Consider the following 16,711-nt stretch of genomic DNA (forward strand, 5'->3'; position numbering starts at 1 on the left):
GTAGGACCAAGCCTGTAACCTTGAACTCACTGACCCCATGTGATAATTCAGTGAGCCAAAGACCTGTCTTCATAAAAATCATATGCAACTTTGGGCAGTTCAAATCACTTCTCTGGGCCTTAGTTTCCCAAGCCACAAAATGAGGGGGCTTAACTTCTTATAATATTTAACTGGTGCTACTGCTTCTGAGAATCCCGTTTTATAGATTTTACACTCTTGAAGGCCTGAATTGCAGCAAAAGAGTGTAGATCATTGAGGGAGTTTTGTTTGTTTTTTAAGAATAAATATCAAAGAAAAAATAAAAGAACTCTTTCCTTACTAAAAAAAAAAAAAAAAATGAGGGGGCTTAGACTAGTGAGTACCATGCTCTGAGTATTTAAGACGTGAACATACCAGCTTATTCTGAGAGGCTTAGGGAGCTTGTTGAGGTTTATCAAGTGAGTAGGTTTGTTATTACCCAAATGTTACACAGATGCATAGTATGCTGGAGCTGGAAGAGTTCTAAGGAACGCTTTAATTCTTTCAAGATGAATCCAGTTTTTTGAGTTACAGAGAAAAGGCCTCATTGTACATGTGGGGAACCTGTGGCTCACAGTTGTCTGTCTCTGATTCTGGGGACACAGAGAGCCCCTTTCTCTTACCACTCCTCGCCACTTGCTTTGTATAGGCGCATTTCTTATTGTAAGCTAGTGTAATTAGAGAATAATAAGTACTTAAGTTTACACATGGTGATATTTACTGAATGGTGACTATACATCATATGCTTGCCTACTTTTACATATCTAATTACAGACAGAACAGGGACTGGAACTCTCACCATCTAGACCAACAGTTGACAAACTACAGGCCTGGGTGCCAAATGTGGCCTGGATGTGAGAGTTAGACTGTGAAGGAGGCTGAGCGCTGAAGAATTGATGCTTTTGAACTGTGGTGTTGGAGAAGACTCTTGAGAGTCCCTTGGACTGCAAGGAGATCAAACCAGTCAATCCTAAAGGAGATCAGTCCTGGGTGTTCATTGGAAGGATTGATGTTGAAGCTGAAACTCCAATACTTTGGCCACCTCATGCGAAGAGTTGACTCATAGGAAAAGACCCTGATGCTGGGAGGGATTGGGGGCAGGAGGAGAAGGGGACGACAGAGGAAGAGATGGCTGGATGGCATCACTGACTCGATGGGCATGAGTATGAGTAAACTCCGGGAGCTGGTGATGGACAGGGAGGCCTGGCGTGCTGTGATTCATGGGGTCGCAAAGAGTCAGACACGACTGAGCGACTGAACTGAACTGAGCCTGGTTTTATAAATAAAGTTTTATTAGGACACAGCCACACCCACTCATTTGCATATTGTCTCTGGCTGCTTTTGTACTGCAAAGCAGAGCTGAGGAGGATCAAAGTGACCACATAGCCTCTGTGAAAATATTTACCTGGATTGTCACAGAAGAAGTTTGCTGACCCCTGTCCTAGGCAAAAATTTTTTCAAGTGCAGAGACCATGTCTTACCAGATGTGTATTACACATCTGAATACACATATTAAAGTGTGTATACAATTCCTGGTAAATAGTGGGCACACAATAAATACTAGGGAATGAATCCCTTGGTTTCCAAACCCATGTTCTTCTCATCACAGTGCCCCACTGAGTTTACTGCCTTAGCTTAGATTCAATTTGATGAACAGGCTTATTCTTTTTCTCAAGCTGAAAGACACCCTGAAAGAGCCATCAGAGGTTCCAGAGCCTCTTCTTCATGACTGAATAGTTTGGGACAGCTTTGCTAGGAAAACAAAGATGATGATGCCATGCATTTATGGGCTGGACTTCTCTTCTGGATAAAACTTCACAGATGTCGCTAATGGTTAGGTGCAGAACAGAAGTAATACTGCCAAGAACTTGCTGATATTTGAAACATGGTTATTAGTGCCTAAATGCCTGCATTTCCGAGGGTTCCAAACCGAGTGTTGGTTTCTTTCTTTTCTGGCTCTTTTGCTAACCCAGCCTCAGTCTGCAGCACAATCTGCCAGTAACAGAATCCACATGGCAGGTGACTGTTAATGCTGCAGGGCACATAGAGGGCGCATGGGGTCGGGGCTGGCACTGCCCTGGCCTCCATGCAAGTATCATGAAGGGCAGGTGTTGACCTTGGAAATGTCCCAGGATGAGGCTGAGAGGGCAGGCAGAGGCTGGCCGGCTGCAGAAGGCCAAACTCTGGCTGCAGAAGGCAGCTCTTGGCCACAGGTGCTGTAAGCCTGTAGCACAAACGCATCCCCAGTCCGGGCTCACCTTGCGTTGGCTGTGTTATTAAATAGCAAGAGAGCTACAGAAGCTGCCTGCCAAGGAGGCCGAAGTGATTCAAATGGGACTGTGGTGTGCAGGCCTTGCTGCATTCCCAAGGAGATGGACCACGGCAAAGCTACTGTGGATGTGGGGCTCACAGGGCAATTTGGGCATCCGTGGCCAGAGGAGGGGGCAGAGGAAGGTGAAACTAATCAGGCCCTCTTCCTGGGTAAAGAGTTTTCTCTGGACGCGCTTTCTGCAAAGTAACCAGTTTAAGATAAAAAAAATTTTTGTGTGTGTCCCAAGAAACCAGGTTTTGGTAAAAGTCTCATTTAACCAAAACACCCACAGTGAGTGGGGAGCAAGTAGCCTCCCTGTATCTTTTGATTTACTGATGATCCATCAGAAAATCTTCTGAGTATCAAGAATGATCACAAATATTTCAAACAGGTATTAGGCCAGACTGTGAACACAAAGAAGAACCTGTGCTTTGAAATGACGTTTACCCTTCTGGGCATATACACCCAAAGAACTGAAAGCAGAGACAACAATGGATATTTGCACACCCCTGTTCACAGCAACATAATTTACAGTAGCCAAGAGGTGGGAGCAACCCAAGTGACCATGGATGAACGCATGAAATATGCTACATACATACAATGGAATACACTCAGCCTTGAAATGAAATTCTGACACATGCTACAACATGGATGAACCTTAAAGACATTGTGCTAAATGAAAGAAGGCAGCCACAAAAATAAACCAAACAAATACTGTATGATTTCACTTATATGAGGTACCTGGAGCAGTAGAATTCAGAGACAGAGGGTAGGATGATGGTTGCCAGGGGCCATGGAGGAGGGGGGAACGGGGAGCTTGTATTTAATGGGTATAGTTTCAGTTTAGAAAGATGAAAAGTTCTGGAGACGGATAGTGACGATGGTTGTACAACAATGGGAATGTGCTTAATGCCACTGAAGCATACACTTAGAAATGGTAAGTGTCATGGTAAATGGTAAGTTTCACATTGCATATATTTTACCACAGCGAAAAAAAATCTCAGTCATAGCTGTGTGACCTTAAGCAAGTTACTTCACTTCTCTGTGCCTCTGCTTCCTTATTATAACATGGACTAATGAAAGGATTGTGGTGAGGATTAAAAAAGGTAATGCAACAGGGCTTTAAGCACAGGGGCCTGCACATGAAAAGGGCTTAGAGAATGTTGACTTAAGACAGAAAATAATATCTCAACCACGACTTTTTTTTTTTTTAACAACAAGCAGAAAAACCACATCAGTGGTTCCTCTACAGACTGTGGATGTGGGAGGCATATGTGCTGAGCTCCAGTTCTATCGAAGAGGAATACTTTGTTTTAAATGAGCTCCTAATCTTAATTCATCTCATTGTTTCTTTCTAGCAGATGCTAATCCCCATGTCCTGAGCACATGAACCAAAATGAAGTGGTACCTGGACATATGATTTTAATCTCCACTTGTGAAATGAATTGGATGAAATTGGTGGTTCACTGATTTTACTCCAAAAACTGGAGTGAGGACTGGTCTTAGGGCTGAAATCACAACAGTCACCCTAGGAGCCTGTTAAAAATATAGATTGCTGGACTCCCCAGCAGAGATCTGGGGTGATAGGCCAAACAGAGGAATATTCCAAATGTCTCCCCAGGTGTTGGGCCCACCTGACTAGGAGGACTCCTTGGACTTCTTTAGCACTGACAATCTGTTCTCAACCTTGGCACATCTGAGAGTCACCCAGGAAGTTATGAAAAAAATATCTCTCTTTCCCAGGTTCCACCCCCAGAGACTGATGAATTGGTCTGTGAGAGGTCCCAGGCATGGGGATTTTAAGTGAGTGTCCAGGTGATTCTTCCATGCAGCCAGTTTTGGGAACCTCAGTTTCAGAATAACGGTTCTCCCCCATGAACAACTCCAGAACCACAGGGAGGGCTCGCAAAGCTGCACACAACCAGGCCTCACCCCCCAGTTTCTGACTCAGTAGGTCTGAGTGGGGCCTCTAATGTGCATTTCTGACAAGCTCCCAAATGATGCTGGTGCTGCTGGATTGGAGACCCCTTGGAGAACCACTGTTCCAGAACCTTGCTGTTTAAGTGTGTGGCCTGTGGCCTAGACCAGGTGCGGAGGCTTCACCTGAGAGCTTGTTAGAAATGCAGAACCAGGGCCCAGCCTGGGCCCGCTGAAGCAGAGCCTGCAATGTGATTCATGCACAGGCTGGAGTTTGAGGATGACTACGCTTTTAAAACTTCTGGCTTTCTGCTTCCATTGTATTCTGGAGGGGCGGAAGAAGGGAAAGACATCTCTCCTAAAGCAGGAAGCAGACCTTAGAAGAATGAGGTCAGCTTCGCCTGGATGCACAGACCCAGCATCCACCCTCTGCCCAGACTCACAGCATCTGCAGAGAAAGCCTCTCCCACAAAAGTGCACGGGGCATGCTTGGACAACGAGAATGGGATTGATTACCTTGGCATGGTTGTAAATATCCACACAGTTGTCGGTATTGATGCTTTTTGCACAGATAATCTCACAGTGTCGCTGCAAAGCCTCCAGCTGGAAAAATTTAGCGGCAGACAGGAGCTAAAAAGCATTAAAAAAGCCTGTTAGAGGTTGGGAGGTGGAAGGAAAGCAACGACTGTGGTGAGAAAACCCTTCATCTCCTACAGTGGAACCCAAGGTGCAGACACTGAGCATAAAGTGTTGATACATCACTTTAAAGCACAAAGGTTACACAGGTGGACTAGGACCCCGCGACAGAACTCGACTGTGGGGGAAGATGGCAGAGGGGAGGCGTGGGGTCAAAGTGAATCAGATTTCCATCTATTGCCAGAGGAAGTCAAGCAAAGACACTTAAAATTGTTACGTCCAGAAATAAGGGTCAACGTTTTTATTTGTGTGTGTGTGTGCGCTCAGTTGTGTCAGACTCTTTGTGATCCCATGGACTGTAGCCCACCAGGCTCCTCTGTCCATGGGATTTTCTAGGCAAGAATACTGGAGCCAGTTACCATTTCCTCTTCTAGGGGATCCTCCTGACCCAGGGATTCAATCTGTGTTTCTTGCACCTCCTGCATCGGCAGGCAGATTCTTTACCACTGAGCCACCTGGGAAGCCTGGAAGCATGAATGCTCTTAGCAGGATGGATATCGAGGTGGCTCACTTCCTCCGTTCATTCAGGTCTCAACACAGATATCACCTCAGGTCTCCTCGCTCCATCACTGTCTGGCTCCCTTAACCTGTCTTAGTCTTCTTCACAGCCCTTCTCACACCAGACATGATGTCATGCCCATTACCTTTCCCAGAGGCTGGGAAGGCAGGGATCTCTGCCCTTCTGCATTACAGTTATATCCGAGCCCTGAGCACGGCACCTGGCCTCGGAAGATGCTGAACAGAAGAAGGGGAAGAAAAGGACTGAAGCAAGAGTTCAAAGGGATTGCCTTTGGGGAAAGGACTGAGGGATGGAAGGGAGATGGCTGGATGAGGGGCTTTTTAAGTATTATAAAGCTCTTCTGTATTATTTACATGATTGAAATATATGTTCATTATTTTAATTTGAAAATAGCTTTTAAAAAGATTTATAAAAGAGTCTGAGTCCTCAGAGTGCAGTCTAAGTTCTGAGGCTGTGATTTGTCAGAGGAGTGGTCCAGAGAGACAAGACAGGAACTTCGGGGGGCGGGGGAGTGACCATGGAAGGTTTCACAGAATAAGAACAAAGGGATAAAGGGCTCCAGAGTGAACACACTCCAGGCACTGTGACACACGACAGGCACTGTGTAAGCATCTTAGAAACTCTTAAGATCTTCAAAACCCAGTGGGGTAGATATTGTCATCCCCATTCTGTAAGTATGAAAGCTGAGGATCAGAGAGGTTAAATGACTGGTCCAAGATCACAGAAGGGGCAGAGCCTGGATCTGAAGTCAGTCTGGCCCAGAGTCCACGTCTGAACCACCATGAGGGGTCACTTCTTGAACGATTCCTCATGCTTTAACATCTCTCATCAGGCCCCCCGGACTTCCGGCACCTGAATGGGGTCCTGGCTCTTTCTCTCAGGACTAGCAGAGCGGTTTTGGCTTCTGATTTAAAGCTACCCTGGTGGTTCAGCTGGTAAAGAACCTACCTGCAGTGCAGGAGACCTGGGTTCATTGCAGGAGACCTGGGTTCATTGCAGGAGACCTGGGTTCAATCCCTGGGTTGGGAAGATCCCTTGGAGAAGGGAATGGCTGCCCACTCCAGAATTCTGGACTGGAGAATTCCATGGACTGTATAGTTCATGGGGTCGCAAAGAGTTGGACACAACTGAATGACTTTCACTCACTTAAAGCTACCACCTTTGACACAAGAGTCCCGCTCCTAGGAAGGAGCAGGGGAAATCTTGGCTTTGGACAGATGGGAGCAGAAACAAGGCCGGAGGAGCAAGGAGGGGGAGAATAGAGTTACGAGAGGTGGACAGGAGATGGGGAGAGCCAGGGAGCTGCTGAGTGAAGCCGGGAGAGCTTGTAATTGCCTCTTAGCTTTTGCCTCAATGGACACGCTGAGATTTGAGGAAAGCTTTCAGATGAAATGTTTTTCCTACAAATGACAAGGGAAAAATTGTCAAGGACAGTTTCTGATGATGCTATTTGAGCCCCAGCTGTGCCTGGAACTAGAGGTAGCCTCAGACTCTTCAGTAAATTTCCTTTTCTCCACCCCCAGAGCCAGATAAAATTAGGCTTCACTCAGCTGCTACTGAAAGAGCTCGGACTAGCGCACCCAGCACCCCAGCCTTCCAGGGAGGGGCTCTGGGAAGAAGTCCTTGAGAGATCTGAAGGAGGCAGGCAGGACCCCCAAGCCTGCATCCAAATGCAAACCAGACACAGGCTGCCCCCAGACACCACCCACGTGAGCCACCCACTCAGGACCACGGCGGGCTCCTCACCTCCATTATCTCGTTGTTTTTAATGAGAAGCGACTCTGGGCCACCATAGTAGAGATACTGCATAACCAGCTGGAAGACAGAACACGGTGAGCACAGGCCCACGGCACACAGACACAGTCCTCTTACTGCCACCCAGTCGAAGCCTCATGAGTGGCTCTGAGTCCCTGTGTGACACCCGTGCTCAGGGGTGGCCATTCCCCCTGGATTGCGGCCTTTCAGGAAGAAGTTCCATTCACAGGTTTTATAGGCTGGATGTGTTTTCTTACACCATGCTGTAATCTGTCGCCCTGTGGCTCATCCTCAGGGCCGAGTTAAACAACTCTGAGCTCTGCCCCCCAGGACAGTTTCCCCCCATCTATGGGTGACAATCATGGGTTGTCTTTTCACCTCCAACCCCATCGAGCTGCTCAGAACTGCAGCGCACGTGGCATGACTTAAAGACCCTGAACCAGCCGCAGCTCTCCTGGGAACACGACCCAGTTTGGCCGTAAACCTCTGGTTTCAGCTTCAGAGGGTGACTCTGGGCCACCACAAGGCCACCGTCTCATTATATCTCGATAAGGGCCAAGATGAAGTTATTAAGGGTCCAGGTCTCAATGTTTTATTGATGCTGTGAACTGCCCAAGCCAGGCTTCGTACGCATGACTGGATGGTGTGTAAAGTCCCAGAGCTTTGCAAACTGGTGTCTCGTAGGTAGAATCAAGCCCAAGGCTGTGATAGTATTGGCTGTTACCACCTCCCATGAAGCTGAGTGTTAAAACATTAGGTGGCGTGTATCCTCCCGAGTTGGCCATAGTCTCCACCATTCTCTAATGTTTTCTGCCTGCCTAGATGACACATTGACTTTAGCTGCCTGACCCTAAGCAACTGTGTTGGGAAAACCTGTAGACTGTTTACATCCCATCTCTGGGTGTCCGTAAAATGAGGTGCCTGGACCGGACTGTGGTCCCTTCTGGCTCTGACGGTCTGACCAATTCAGGACAGTGGCTAAGAGCAAGGTCCTGGAGTTGAACTGCTTCGGTTTCTGACGTGGCTCTGCCACGTAAAAGCTGTGAGACCTGAATTAAGTTAGGCTCTCTATGCCTCAGTTTCATCATCTGTAAAGTGGGGATAATATTACCTACCTCATGGGGTTGTGATGAGAATTAAACGAGTTCATACATGTAAGAGGCCTAACAGAGATCTGGCAGATGCATGGCAAGAACTCAGTAAATGTTAGCTTTTTAATTTTCTCTGAGGGTGAAAAATCTTTTTCTAGTGTGAATGACCTTCCATTTCTTACTCGGGTCATTCAACATCATTTGTGACTGCTTTCAATCTACTTTTTGCAAGTGGGCTTAAAGTAATTGCTTTTAATGTAACTCAATAACAAAAACCAAACAACCCAACCAAAACCCTGGCAGAAGACCTAAATAAACATGTCTTCAAAGAAAACATACACATGGTCAATAGGCATATGAAAAGATGCTCAGCAAGGGCAATTATTAGATAAATGCAAATCAAAACTATAACAAACTTCTACCTCACACAGGCCAGAATGGCCACTATTAAAAAATCTACAAATAATACATGCTGGAAAGGGTGTGGAGAAAAGGGAATGCTCCTACACTGTCGGTAGAAATGTAAATGGGTGCAGCCACTGTGGAAAACAGTATGGAGATTCCTTAAAAAAATCTAAAAATAGTCTTGCTATGTGATCCAGCAATCCTAAATCCTGGGCATGTATCCAGACAAAACTGTAATTTGAAATGATATATGCACCCCAATGTTCATAGCAATACATTTACAATAGCTAAGACACGAAAACAACCTAAATGTCCACTGACAGATGAATGGATAAAGAAGATGGGTGTGTATCTATATCTATACATGAATACAGATATATATATACACAATGGAATATTAGTCATAAAAAAAGACTGAAATGATGCCATTTGAAGCAACATGGATGGACCTAGAGATCATCATTCTAAGTGAAGTAAATCAGAAAGAAAAAGACCATATGATGGCACCTATATGTGGAATCTAAAAATGCTTTGATTTAAAGTACAGAGTTCGGACTTTCCTGGTGGTACAGTGGTTAAAAACCCGCCTGCCAATGCAGGGGTCATGGGTTTGATCCCTGGGCCAGGGGGATTCCACATGTCCTGGAGCGACTAAGCCTGTGAGCCACAACTATGAGCCCATGTGACGCAACTACTTAAGTCCATGTGCCTAGAGCCTCTGCCCTGCAACAAGAGGAGCCACTGCAATGAGAAGCCGGCGCACCACAGCTAGAAAGTAGCCCCTGCTCGTCTCAACTAGAGAAAGCCTGTGCACAACGGTGAAGACCCAGTGCCACAAAAAACAAAGTACCCCATTCAGTGGCTTTTAGGTATCCATAATGTACAACCACCACCACAATCTAATTTTATTTTACTTTATTTTGGCTGCATCACTTGGCATGCAGAATCTTAGTTCTCATACCAGGGATCCAACCTGTGCCCCCTGCAGTGGCAGTGTGGTCTTAACCACTGGACTGCCAGGGAAGTCCCACCACAGTCTAATTTTAGAACATTTTCAACCCCCCCGCCCCCACCCCCGGAGAAACCTCGTGCCTGTTAGCAGTCTGTCCCATTTCCTCTTTGGGTCAGTCATGACATCTACTATGATTTGCCTGTTCTGGACATTTCATATACAAAAAATTGTACAACACATGTTCTTTTACATCTAGCTTTGTTCACTTAGTGTGGTATTTTCAAGGTCACATGTATCACACTCCGTCACTTCTTTTTCACTTCTCAACAACATCCCGTTGTATGGATATACTACAGTTTGTGTATCCACCCATCAGTTGATGGACATGTGGGTTGTTTCCATTTTTCATTGTTGCTGAAATGGATGCTGTGGCTTTGGATCAATTTACTTTTTCAGATCTCACCTACCACTCTGCCCTTCTCATCTCAATTGTTGTTGTTTCGTCACTAAGTTGTGTCCGACTCTTTGCAAGCCCATGGACTGAAGCACACCAGGCTTCCCTGACCTTCACTATTTTCCGCAGTTTGCTCAAACTCATGTCCATTGATTCAGTGATGCCATCCAACCATCTCACCCTCTGTTGCCCCCTTCTCCTCCTGCCCTCTATCTTTCCCAGCATCAGGGTCTTTTCCAATGAGTCAGCTCTTTGCATCAGGGGGCCAAAGTATTGGAGCTTCAGCTTGAGTAGCAGTCTTTCCAGTGAGTATTCAGGGTTGATTTCCTTTAGGATTGACTGGTTTGGTCTCCTACTCCCAACCACTTGCCTTTATTAGAACCTACTACCGTCTCTTTCACTCTGCTTTTGCCCATGCTGTTCCCTCTGCTTGTATGCCCTTCCCTTCTTCTCCACCTGTTGATCTCTGGCCCTTCTTTCAGGATCCAGCTCAGCAGTCACCTCTGTGAAGCCTCCGCAGACCTGCTCAGCTCTCTGAGCTGCCTCCCACCCCGTGCTGGGCGGCATACCACCCACGACTGCAGTGTTATTTCCTGCTGGGGTCTGAGGGCACAGAGTGGGTCTTACCCACCTCTGCATCCCCAGTGCCTGCCAGCGGCAAGTACACTTTAACCAGAAACATAATTCCTCCCCTTCCTCTTTTGTGTCTGAGTCTCCCACTGGCCAACTGCCTATGACAGAGTGGGGCTTTAGTGTTGAGGCTTTGTGAAATGATAACATAACACTGTTTACTCTTCCCCTGGACCCAGACAGGTCATAAGCATCTAATCTTTGGCAAATGTTGAGACATTGGCTTTATTAAAATCCATTTATTCCCCAAGGAGCTCTCTTTTATAAAGGCCAAATCAATAATAGTGATGGTAAGAGCCATAATAATAATAACTCTCCTGAAAACAGGGTCTCTCCAGTTACAAAGCACTTCTCCAGCATGCTATCTCATTTCCTCAAGGTTGTGCTGTTGATTTGAAATGTTGCTTTCAGGAGCAGGCATGGAGCCCCATTAACCATAGGGCTAATGGAATTAAATTGGGCTGTGCTGTGCCACCTTCAGACTCAGCCAGCACGAGCCTTTTCTGCAAGGGAGTGAAATGGACCCTGATTAGGCCAAGGGGTCTGTTTATGGAGTTGTTTTTCTTGGCAGCTGTCAACCTGCATGAAGCAGGATGTAAACGGCATCCACAGCCTGACGGAGGCCATGCTCCCAGATGCAGCCTCAGCTGCAAGGGGCTCTTGCCCGCGTGTGATGTTAAAACAGTCTTGCATGGAGGAAACTCAAAGCCGTCTCATTTACTAAAATTCTTCTGTTCAGCATGGAAGGGAAGTGAGCTGGCCCCTGGGAGCCTCCTTCTGGGTCAGATTCAGCCTGACTTGGCCTATTTCGAGCCACGAATGAGGCTTTTCTTCTTTTATGGGGAAGGGGCAGGCACGTGGAGAATTCCCCGGGGTCTGCTCAATCTTCTCTGCCCATTACAGTAACTCATGGCTAACGTGGCTAGGAAGCCTTCCCTGGCCAAAAGTAAACAGAGGCGTTCGATTCCCCTGGGGCCGTGCCTTCCTGCACACATCTCTCATTCAGCTGGCCCCCAGCATCTATTGAGTGCCTGCCACGAGTCAGGTTCTGATGACAAGAACCCCTCCTTAGTCCTGGGCTTGATGGCATAAGTGTCCCCTTCACGGGCACTCAGAGCTGGAGGGGGGTTCACAGTTTTCAGCACTGGGCTCATGCCCCAAACACTAAGGGCCTTTCCTTGGGGCTGGGTGATTCTTAGGGAGGACCCAAGGCCCCATAGCAGGGAGGCAGGTAAGAGATCAGGTCTGGGAGTCAGCCAGGCCTGGGTCTGAAGCTAAGCCTGGCCACTTCCTCTACCTGTCTGTCAGGGGGGAGAAAAGCAACCCGGAGGGGAAGCTGGGAGGCCTGACCTGATTAGATGACATGGCGCAGGGTTCTCAGAGTGGGTCCCTGGACCACAAGTATCAGCATCACCTATGTTCTCGTAAGAAACATGAATTCTCAGGCTCCATCCCAGGCCTACAGAATCAGGAATGCTGGGGGTGGGGCTCAGGAATCTGCATTTCAGCAAGTTTCGTGGCTAAACAGCAACTCTCTTCACCCCCACTGCTTCCCCTGGAGATTCTGAGGCTTCCGAAAGTTCGAGAAACTTAGAGTCCTGGTTCCCCACCTCGGCTGCACATGACTCTGGATGATGGCAGAGGGTGGCGACTTAAAGATGCTGATGCCTGAGCTGCAGCCCAGATCCTGAACGACAGCCGGGACACTGGGAATCATCGAAGCTCCTCAAATGATTCCACTGCACTGAGGCTGAGCACTGCTGGTTTTGAGCCACAAGAAACAGAGCTTCTAGTATTATTGTTCCTCTCTGCTTTCAAACTGTGGTGCTGGAGAAGAGTCGTCCCTTGGACTGCAAGGAAATCAAGCCAGTCAATCCTAAAGGAAATTAATCCTTAATCTTTATCAGAAGGATTGATGCTGAAGCTGAAGCTCCAATACTTTGGCCACCTGATGTGAAGAGCCAACTCATTAGAAATCAGACCCTGACACTAGGAGAGATTGCAGGCAGGAGGAGAGGGGGACAACAGAGGATGAGATGGTTGAATGGCATCACTGACTCAATGGACATGAGTGTGAGCAAGCTCCAGAAGATAGTGAAGGACAGGGAAACCTGGCGTGCTGCAGTCCAGGCGTCGCAGTTGGACACGACTGAGTGACTGAACAACAAAGACCGGACTGGCTTCAAATAATGGCTCTCTCATTGACTAGCACCAGGTTCTCTGGACCTCAGTCCCTGACCTCTAAACGTGGCACGATTTGTCCAGATAGCTACATGCAAGCAAAGGCCAGTGCCTCATTCATAGCTGGAGTTAAAAATGGGGAAAATGAGGTTCAGAGAAGAGAGTGTCTTGCCCATGCTTATTCTATAAGGATTCTTTATTTTGAAGTTTCAGCATAACCAAAGGAATGCATCTCTAATGGTGGAAATATAGGCACCTGAATGGGCTTCAGGGCTTACTGTGAGAGCATGGTGGTTTCCTGGTAGCACTCTGAATCACAGGATCTGGGGGGCCAAGGTTAGTAAATGGAGGGAAGAACCATCATCTGGCCACTGGCACTTGGTTTCTACTACGCGGCTCCAATGTATCTTTTCAGGGTCCAGTCTACCTTAAGGCATAGCCGAATGGACTATAATCCCTTTCCCTCTAACACACACCAGAGCTTCCCACTTTTGTGCCTTTGTTTGTGCTCTTTATCCCTCTGGAATACCCTTTCGCTCCTATTCACCAGATAAGGAAACTGAGGCTCAGAGAGGCTGGGCAGTTTTTTCAAGGTCACATGAAGGATAATGATTTCAAACATGGGGATGCTGCTGTTTAAACCCAGGGGTGTAGCATTTAGATCCTGAAATGCAGCCCTGTCCTTCACAGCCCAGACCAGGACCTCTGGCCAGAGACCGTGGCCAGCCCTGACACCTGCTTATCTCTGCGTGGTCTCCTCAATCCTCCTGGAATGCGAGTCTCCTGAGGGCCAGGCTATGTCTTCCCCACGTCTTCCCAGGGCTGACCTTCTGGAACTGAACGGGAGGAATCAGGTCCTGTTCAGAATTCTATAAACTCCATCCCTAGGTCACCCACATTGGCCTACTAGCCCTGGCTGTAGGAGGAGGGCAGGGAGGGGCCCCTGGATGATGTAAGCAGCCCACCTGCCTTCACACCACTGATGAGAGGCAGAGGCCCAGAAACAGGGCTGTGAGGCTGGCTAGGGGTGTGAATTTCTATTAGCTTCAGATGTCACTGACGGGCTGGATTTATGAATCAGGCACGAAATCCAGGAGCATGTGTCTCCACAGGTGTATTCTACCAAACACATAAAGAAGAACATACACTGGTCCTTTTCAAGCTCTTCCAAAAGAGGAAGGAACACTCCCAGAGGTCTTCTATGAAGCCACCATCGCCCTGATACCAAAACCAGACAAAGACACCACCATACACACACAAAAAACCCCCAGTGAATCAGACATGAAGGATGGAGGAAAAGGAAGATTGTTGCTGTGCTCCCCTCAAATGTGCCTGATAAACCAAACAGTATTGCCTTCAATCGAACAGAGACATGGCCATGTCATCTGGCCTCTGACAAGCCTTTCTTCTTATTTACATTAGGTTCAGGCCTATTAACCTGAACCTATTAATATTAACTATTAACCTATTAACTATTAATTAGCCTATTAATATTAACATGACACTGGATTCCCTAAAGTCCACTGGTTCCTGATCACACTGGGCTCAGTCATCTTTGGGGGACTTCATACCTCCTGTTCTCTGCCTGCAATGTTCTAACTGGCCCCATCCCCCTTTCAAATTTATCTATTTGGCTGCACTGGGTCTTAGTTGCAGCATGTGGGATCTTTAGTTGTGGCATGTGAGATTTTTTCAGTCATGGCATGTAAACTCTTAGTTGCATTATGTGGGATCTAGTTCCCTAACCAGGGATTGAACCCAGGCCCTCTGCATTGGAATCTCAGAATCTTAGCCACTAGACCACCAGTGAAGTCCCTTTAACTCCCTTTCTTAAGCCCCAAGCCTCCCCATAGTTCACCAGGTTCTCTTCAGCCTGCAGTATTCCAGCTGGCACCCCATCAAGGGGCCTTCCCCAATCTCCCTGGTCTGAGTTGTCATTGCACATTGGTTCTCTCACACTCACTCCAACTTTATATTGTAATTGACTAATTACTCAGAGTTATCCATTCTGGATTGTGAGGCCCCAGGGGAAGAATGCCCTTTATCCTTGTGTCTCCAGGCCCCAGCACAGTGTTGGGCACATAGCAGGTGCTCAATTAACGCTGTGGGCTTGCATGGATGGTAAGGGGGAGGGGTAGTGTGAAGACAAGGGCCAGAAGTGCAGGAGCTGATGACAGTGCAGTGGCTGATCCACAGGTGGAGGCTGGGAGGGGCCCACTGGTGCCCCGCCCCCACAGGCAGAGTTCCTGGTCACTGCAGGGGCTCACCTGAAAGATGGGGTACTTCACGTACCCGATCTCTATGCAGGTGCCGTCGTTCGTTGGTTTGCTGGAGAGGAGTGCTTTGAACCTGAGTGAGAACATAAAAGGGAGAGAAGACTCACAAAGACATCCATAGCTTGCAAGGCTCAGCTCTCTGATGATAGAAACATGTAATATATCCTCCAACTCGGAAATACGATGACATATCCATAGATTGTCTAATATAATGTCCCCTGATATGATACCATAATCCAATTTGAAGTTAAAGCGCTAAAGTTAAAAACAGTGCCTAGAACTGTTAAATTACTTCTCAAGCAGGTGATTTGAAAAGAACAAATGCCTTTTAAAACGCTGTCCAGGGAATTCCAGCTGGTGGTCCAGTGGTTAGGACTCTGAGCTTCCACTGCAGGAGACCCAGGTTTGATCCCCAGTTGGGTAACCAGGATCCCACAAGCTGCGCGGTGAGGCCAAAAGAATAAATAAAGTAAGAAACAAAAAACCACTTCCACCTTGCAGGCCCATCACAAAGGCTGCCTCCTTCCTTGAGTCCTTCCTGACTCAAATTTCAAGCTGCTCAGGCGCCCCTGGAGCTCTCCAACTCACTCCTTCCTCCTACACAACCTTTGTTCCAGGAGGGGAGGGACTGCTGCTGACTCTTGCCTCTGCTGCATCCTCAGAGCCTGAACCAGGCTGGCCCTGATGCATGGTGGGTATTTAACATCATAGGCATCAACATCTGTTGATTACCTAACTGTCTCCCAAAAGGAATGACCTTCTGTTGGGGGTTTTAGATGCATTTTCCTGCCACTGGCTAAACGAGGTTCCTCGTGGGTAGAGACCCAGTCAGTGGAACACACTGATACTCTATTTACTTACTTATTTGGCTGCATCAGGTCTTGGTTGTAGCGCGTGGGATTTTCGCTGCACTATGCGGGATCTTTCAATATGGCACATACATTCTCGTAGTGGTGCTTGGGTTCAAAGGTTGCAGTGTGGGCTCGCTGCTCCACAGCATGTGGGATCTTAGTGCCCCGACCAGGGATTGAACCCTCATCCCCTGCAGTGCAGGGGATTCTAGCAACTGAACCACCAGGCAAGTCCCCCATACTCAACACATTTAGAAATAAGCTCAGACATGTCTCTTTTTATAAATTAAACTTTACATTTGAAATAATTTCAGATTTATAGAAGAGTTGGGAACATAGTACAGAAGTTCCAGTATGCCCTTCACCCAGTTTGCCCCGATGTTACCATCTGACATAGTCATGGTACCTTGTTAAAACTAAGAAGTTAACATTGGTACAAGCTACAGTTCATGGGGTCGCAGAGTCGGACACAACTGAGCTACTGAACACACACACACACACACACACACACACACACACACACACACACATACACACAGAGTATTGATATAGCTCTTCCATGATGTCACAACAGAACCATGCAAAGGATAGTATATTTTTCTTCCCTGTCCTTCACTATCTCCTGGAGTTTGCAGGGATGATGTTTTATTGTTG

At 47.3% G+C, this 16,711-nt stretch overlaps 1 protein-coding gene across 6 annotated transcripts in view; it reads right to left on the bottom strand.

Annotated features, from left to right (window-relative positions):
* Positions 1-16,711, bottom strand: part of ABTB3 (ankyrin repeat and BTB domain containing 3) — a 473,097-nt gene that overhangs the window by 4,150 nt on the left and 452,236 nt on the right. For all 6 annotated transcript variants that reach the window (XM_070453999.1, XM_070454000.1, XM_070453997.1 and 3 more), the window contains 3 exons: positions 15,198-15,279; positions 7,209-7,277; positions 4,763-4,876 (listed from right to left, as the gene is read on the bottom strand). In XM_070453999.1, coding sequence (XP_070310100.1) covers positions 4,763-4,876; positions 7,209-7,277; positions 15,198-15,279 — 265 coding nt within the window. The remainder of the gene's footprint in view (positions 1-4,762; positions 4,877-7,208; positions 7,278-15,197; positions 15,280-16,711) is intronic.

The sequence above is a fragment of the Odocoileus virginianus genome, chromosome 23 (assembly GCF_023699985.2).
Source record: "Odocoileus virginianus isolate 20LAN1187 ecotype Illinois chromosome 23, Ovbor_1.2, whole genome shotgun sequence".
NCBI classification, from domain to species: domain Eukaryota; kingdom Metazoa; phylum Chordata; class Mammalia; order Artiodactyla; family Cervidae; genus Odocoileus; species Odocoileus virginianus.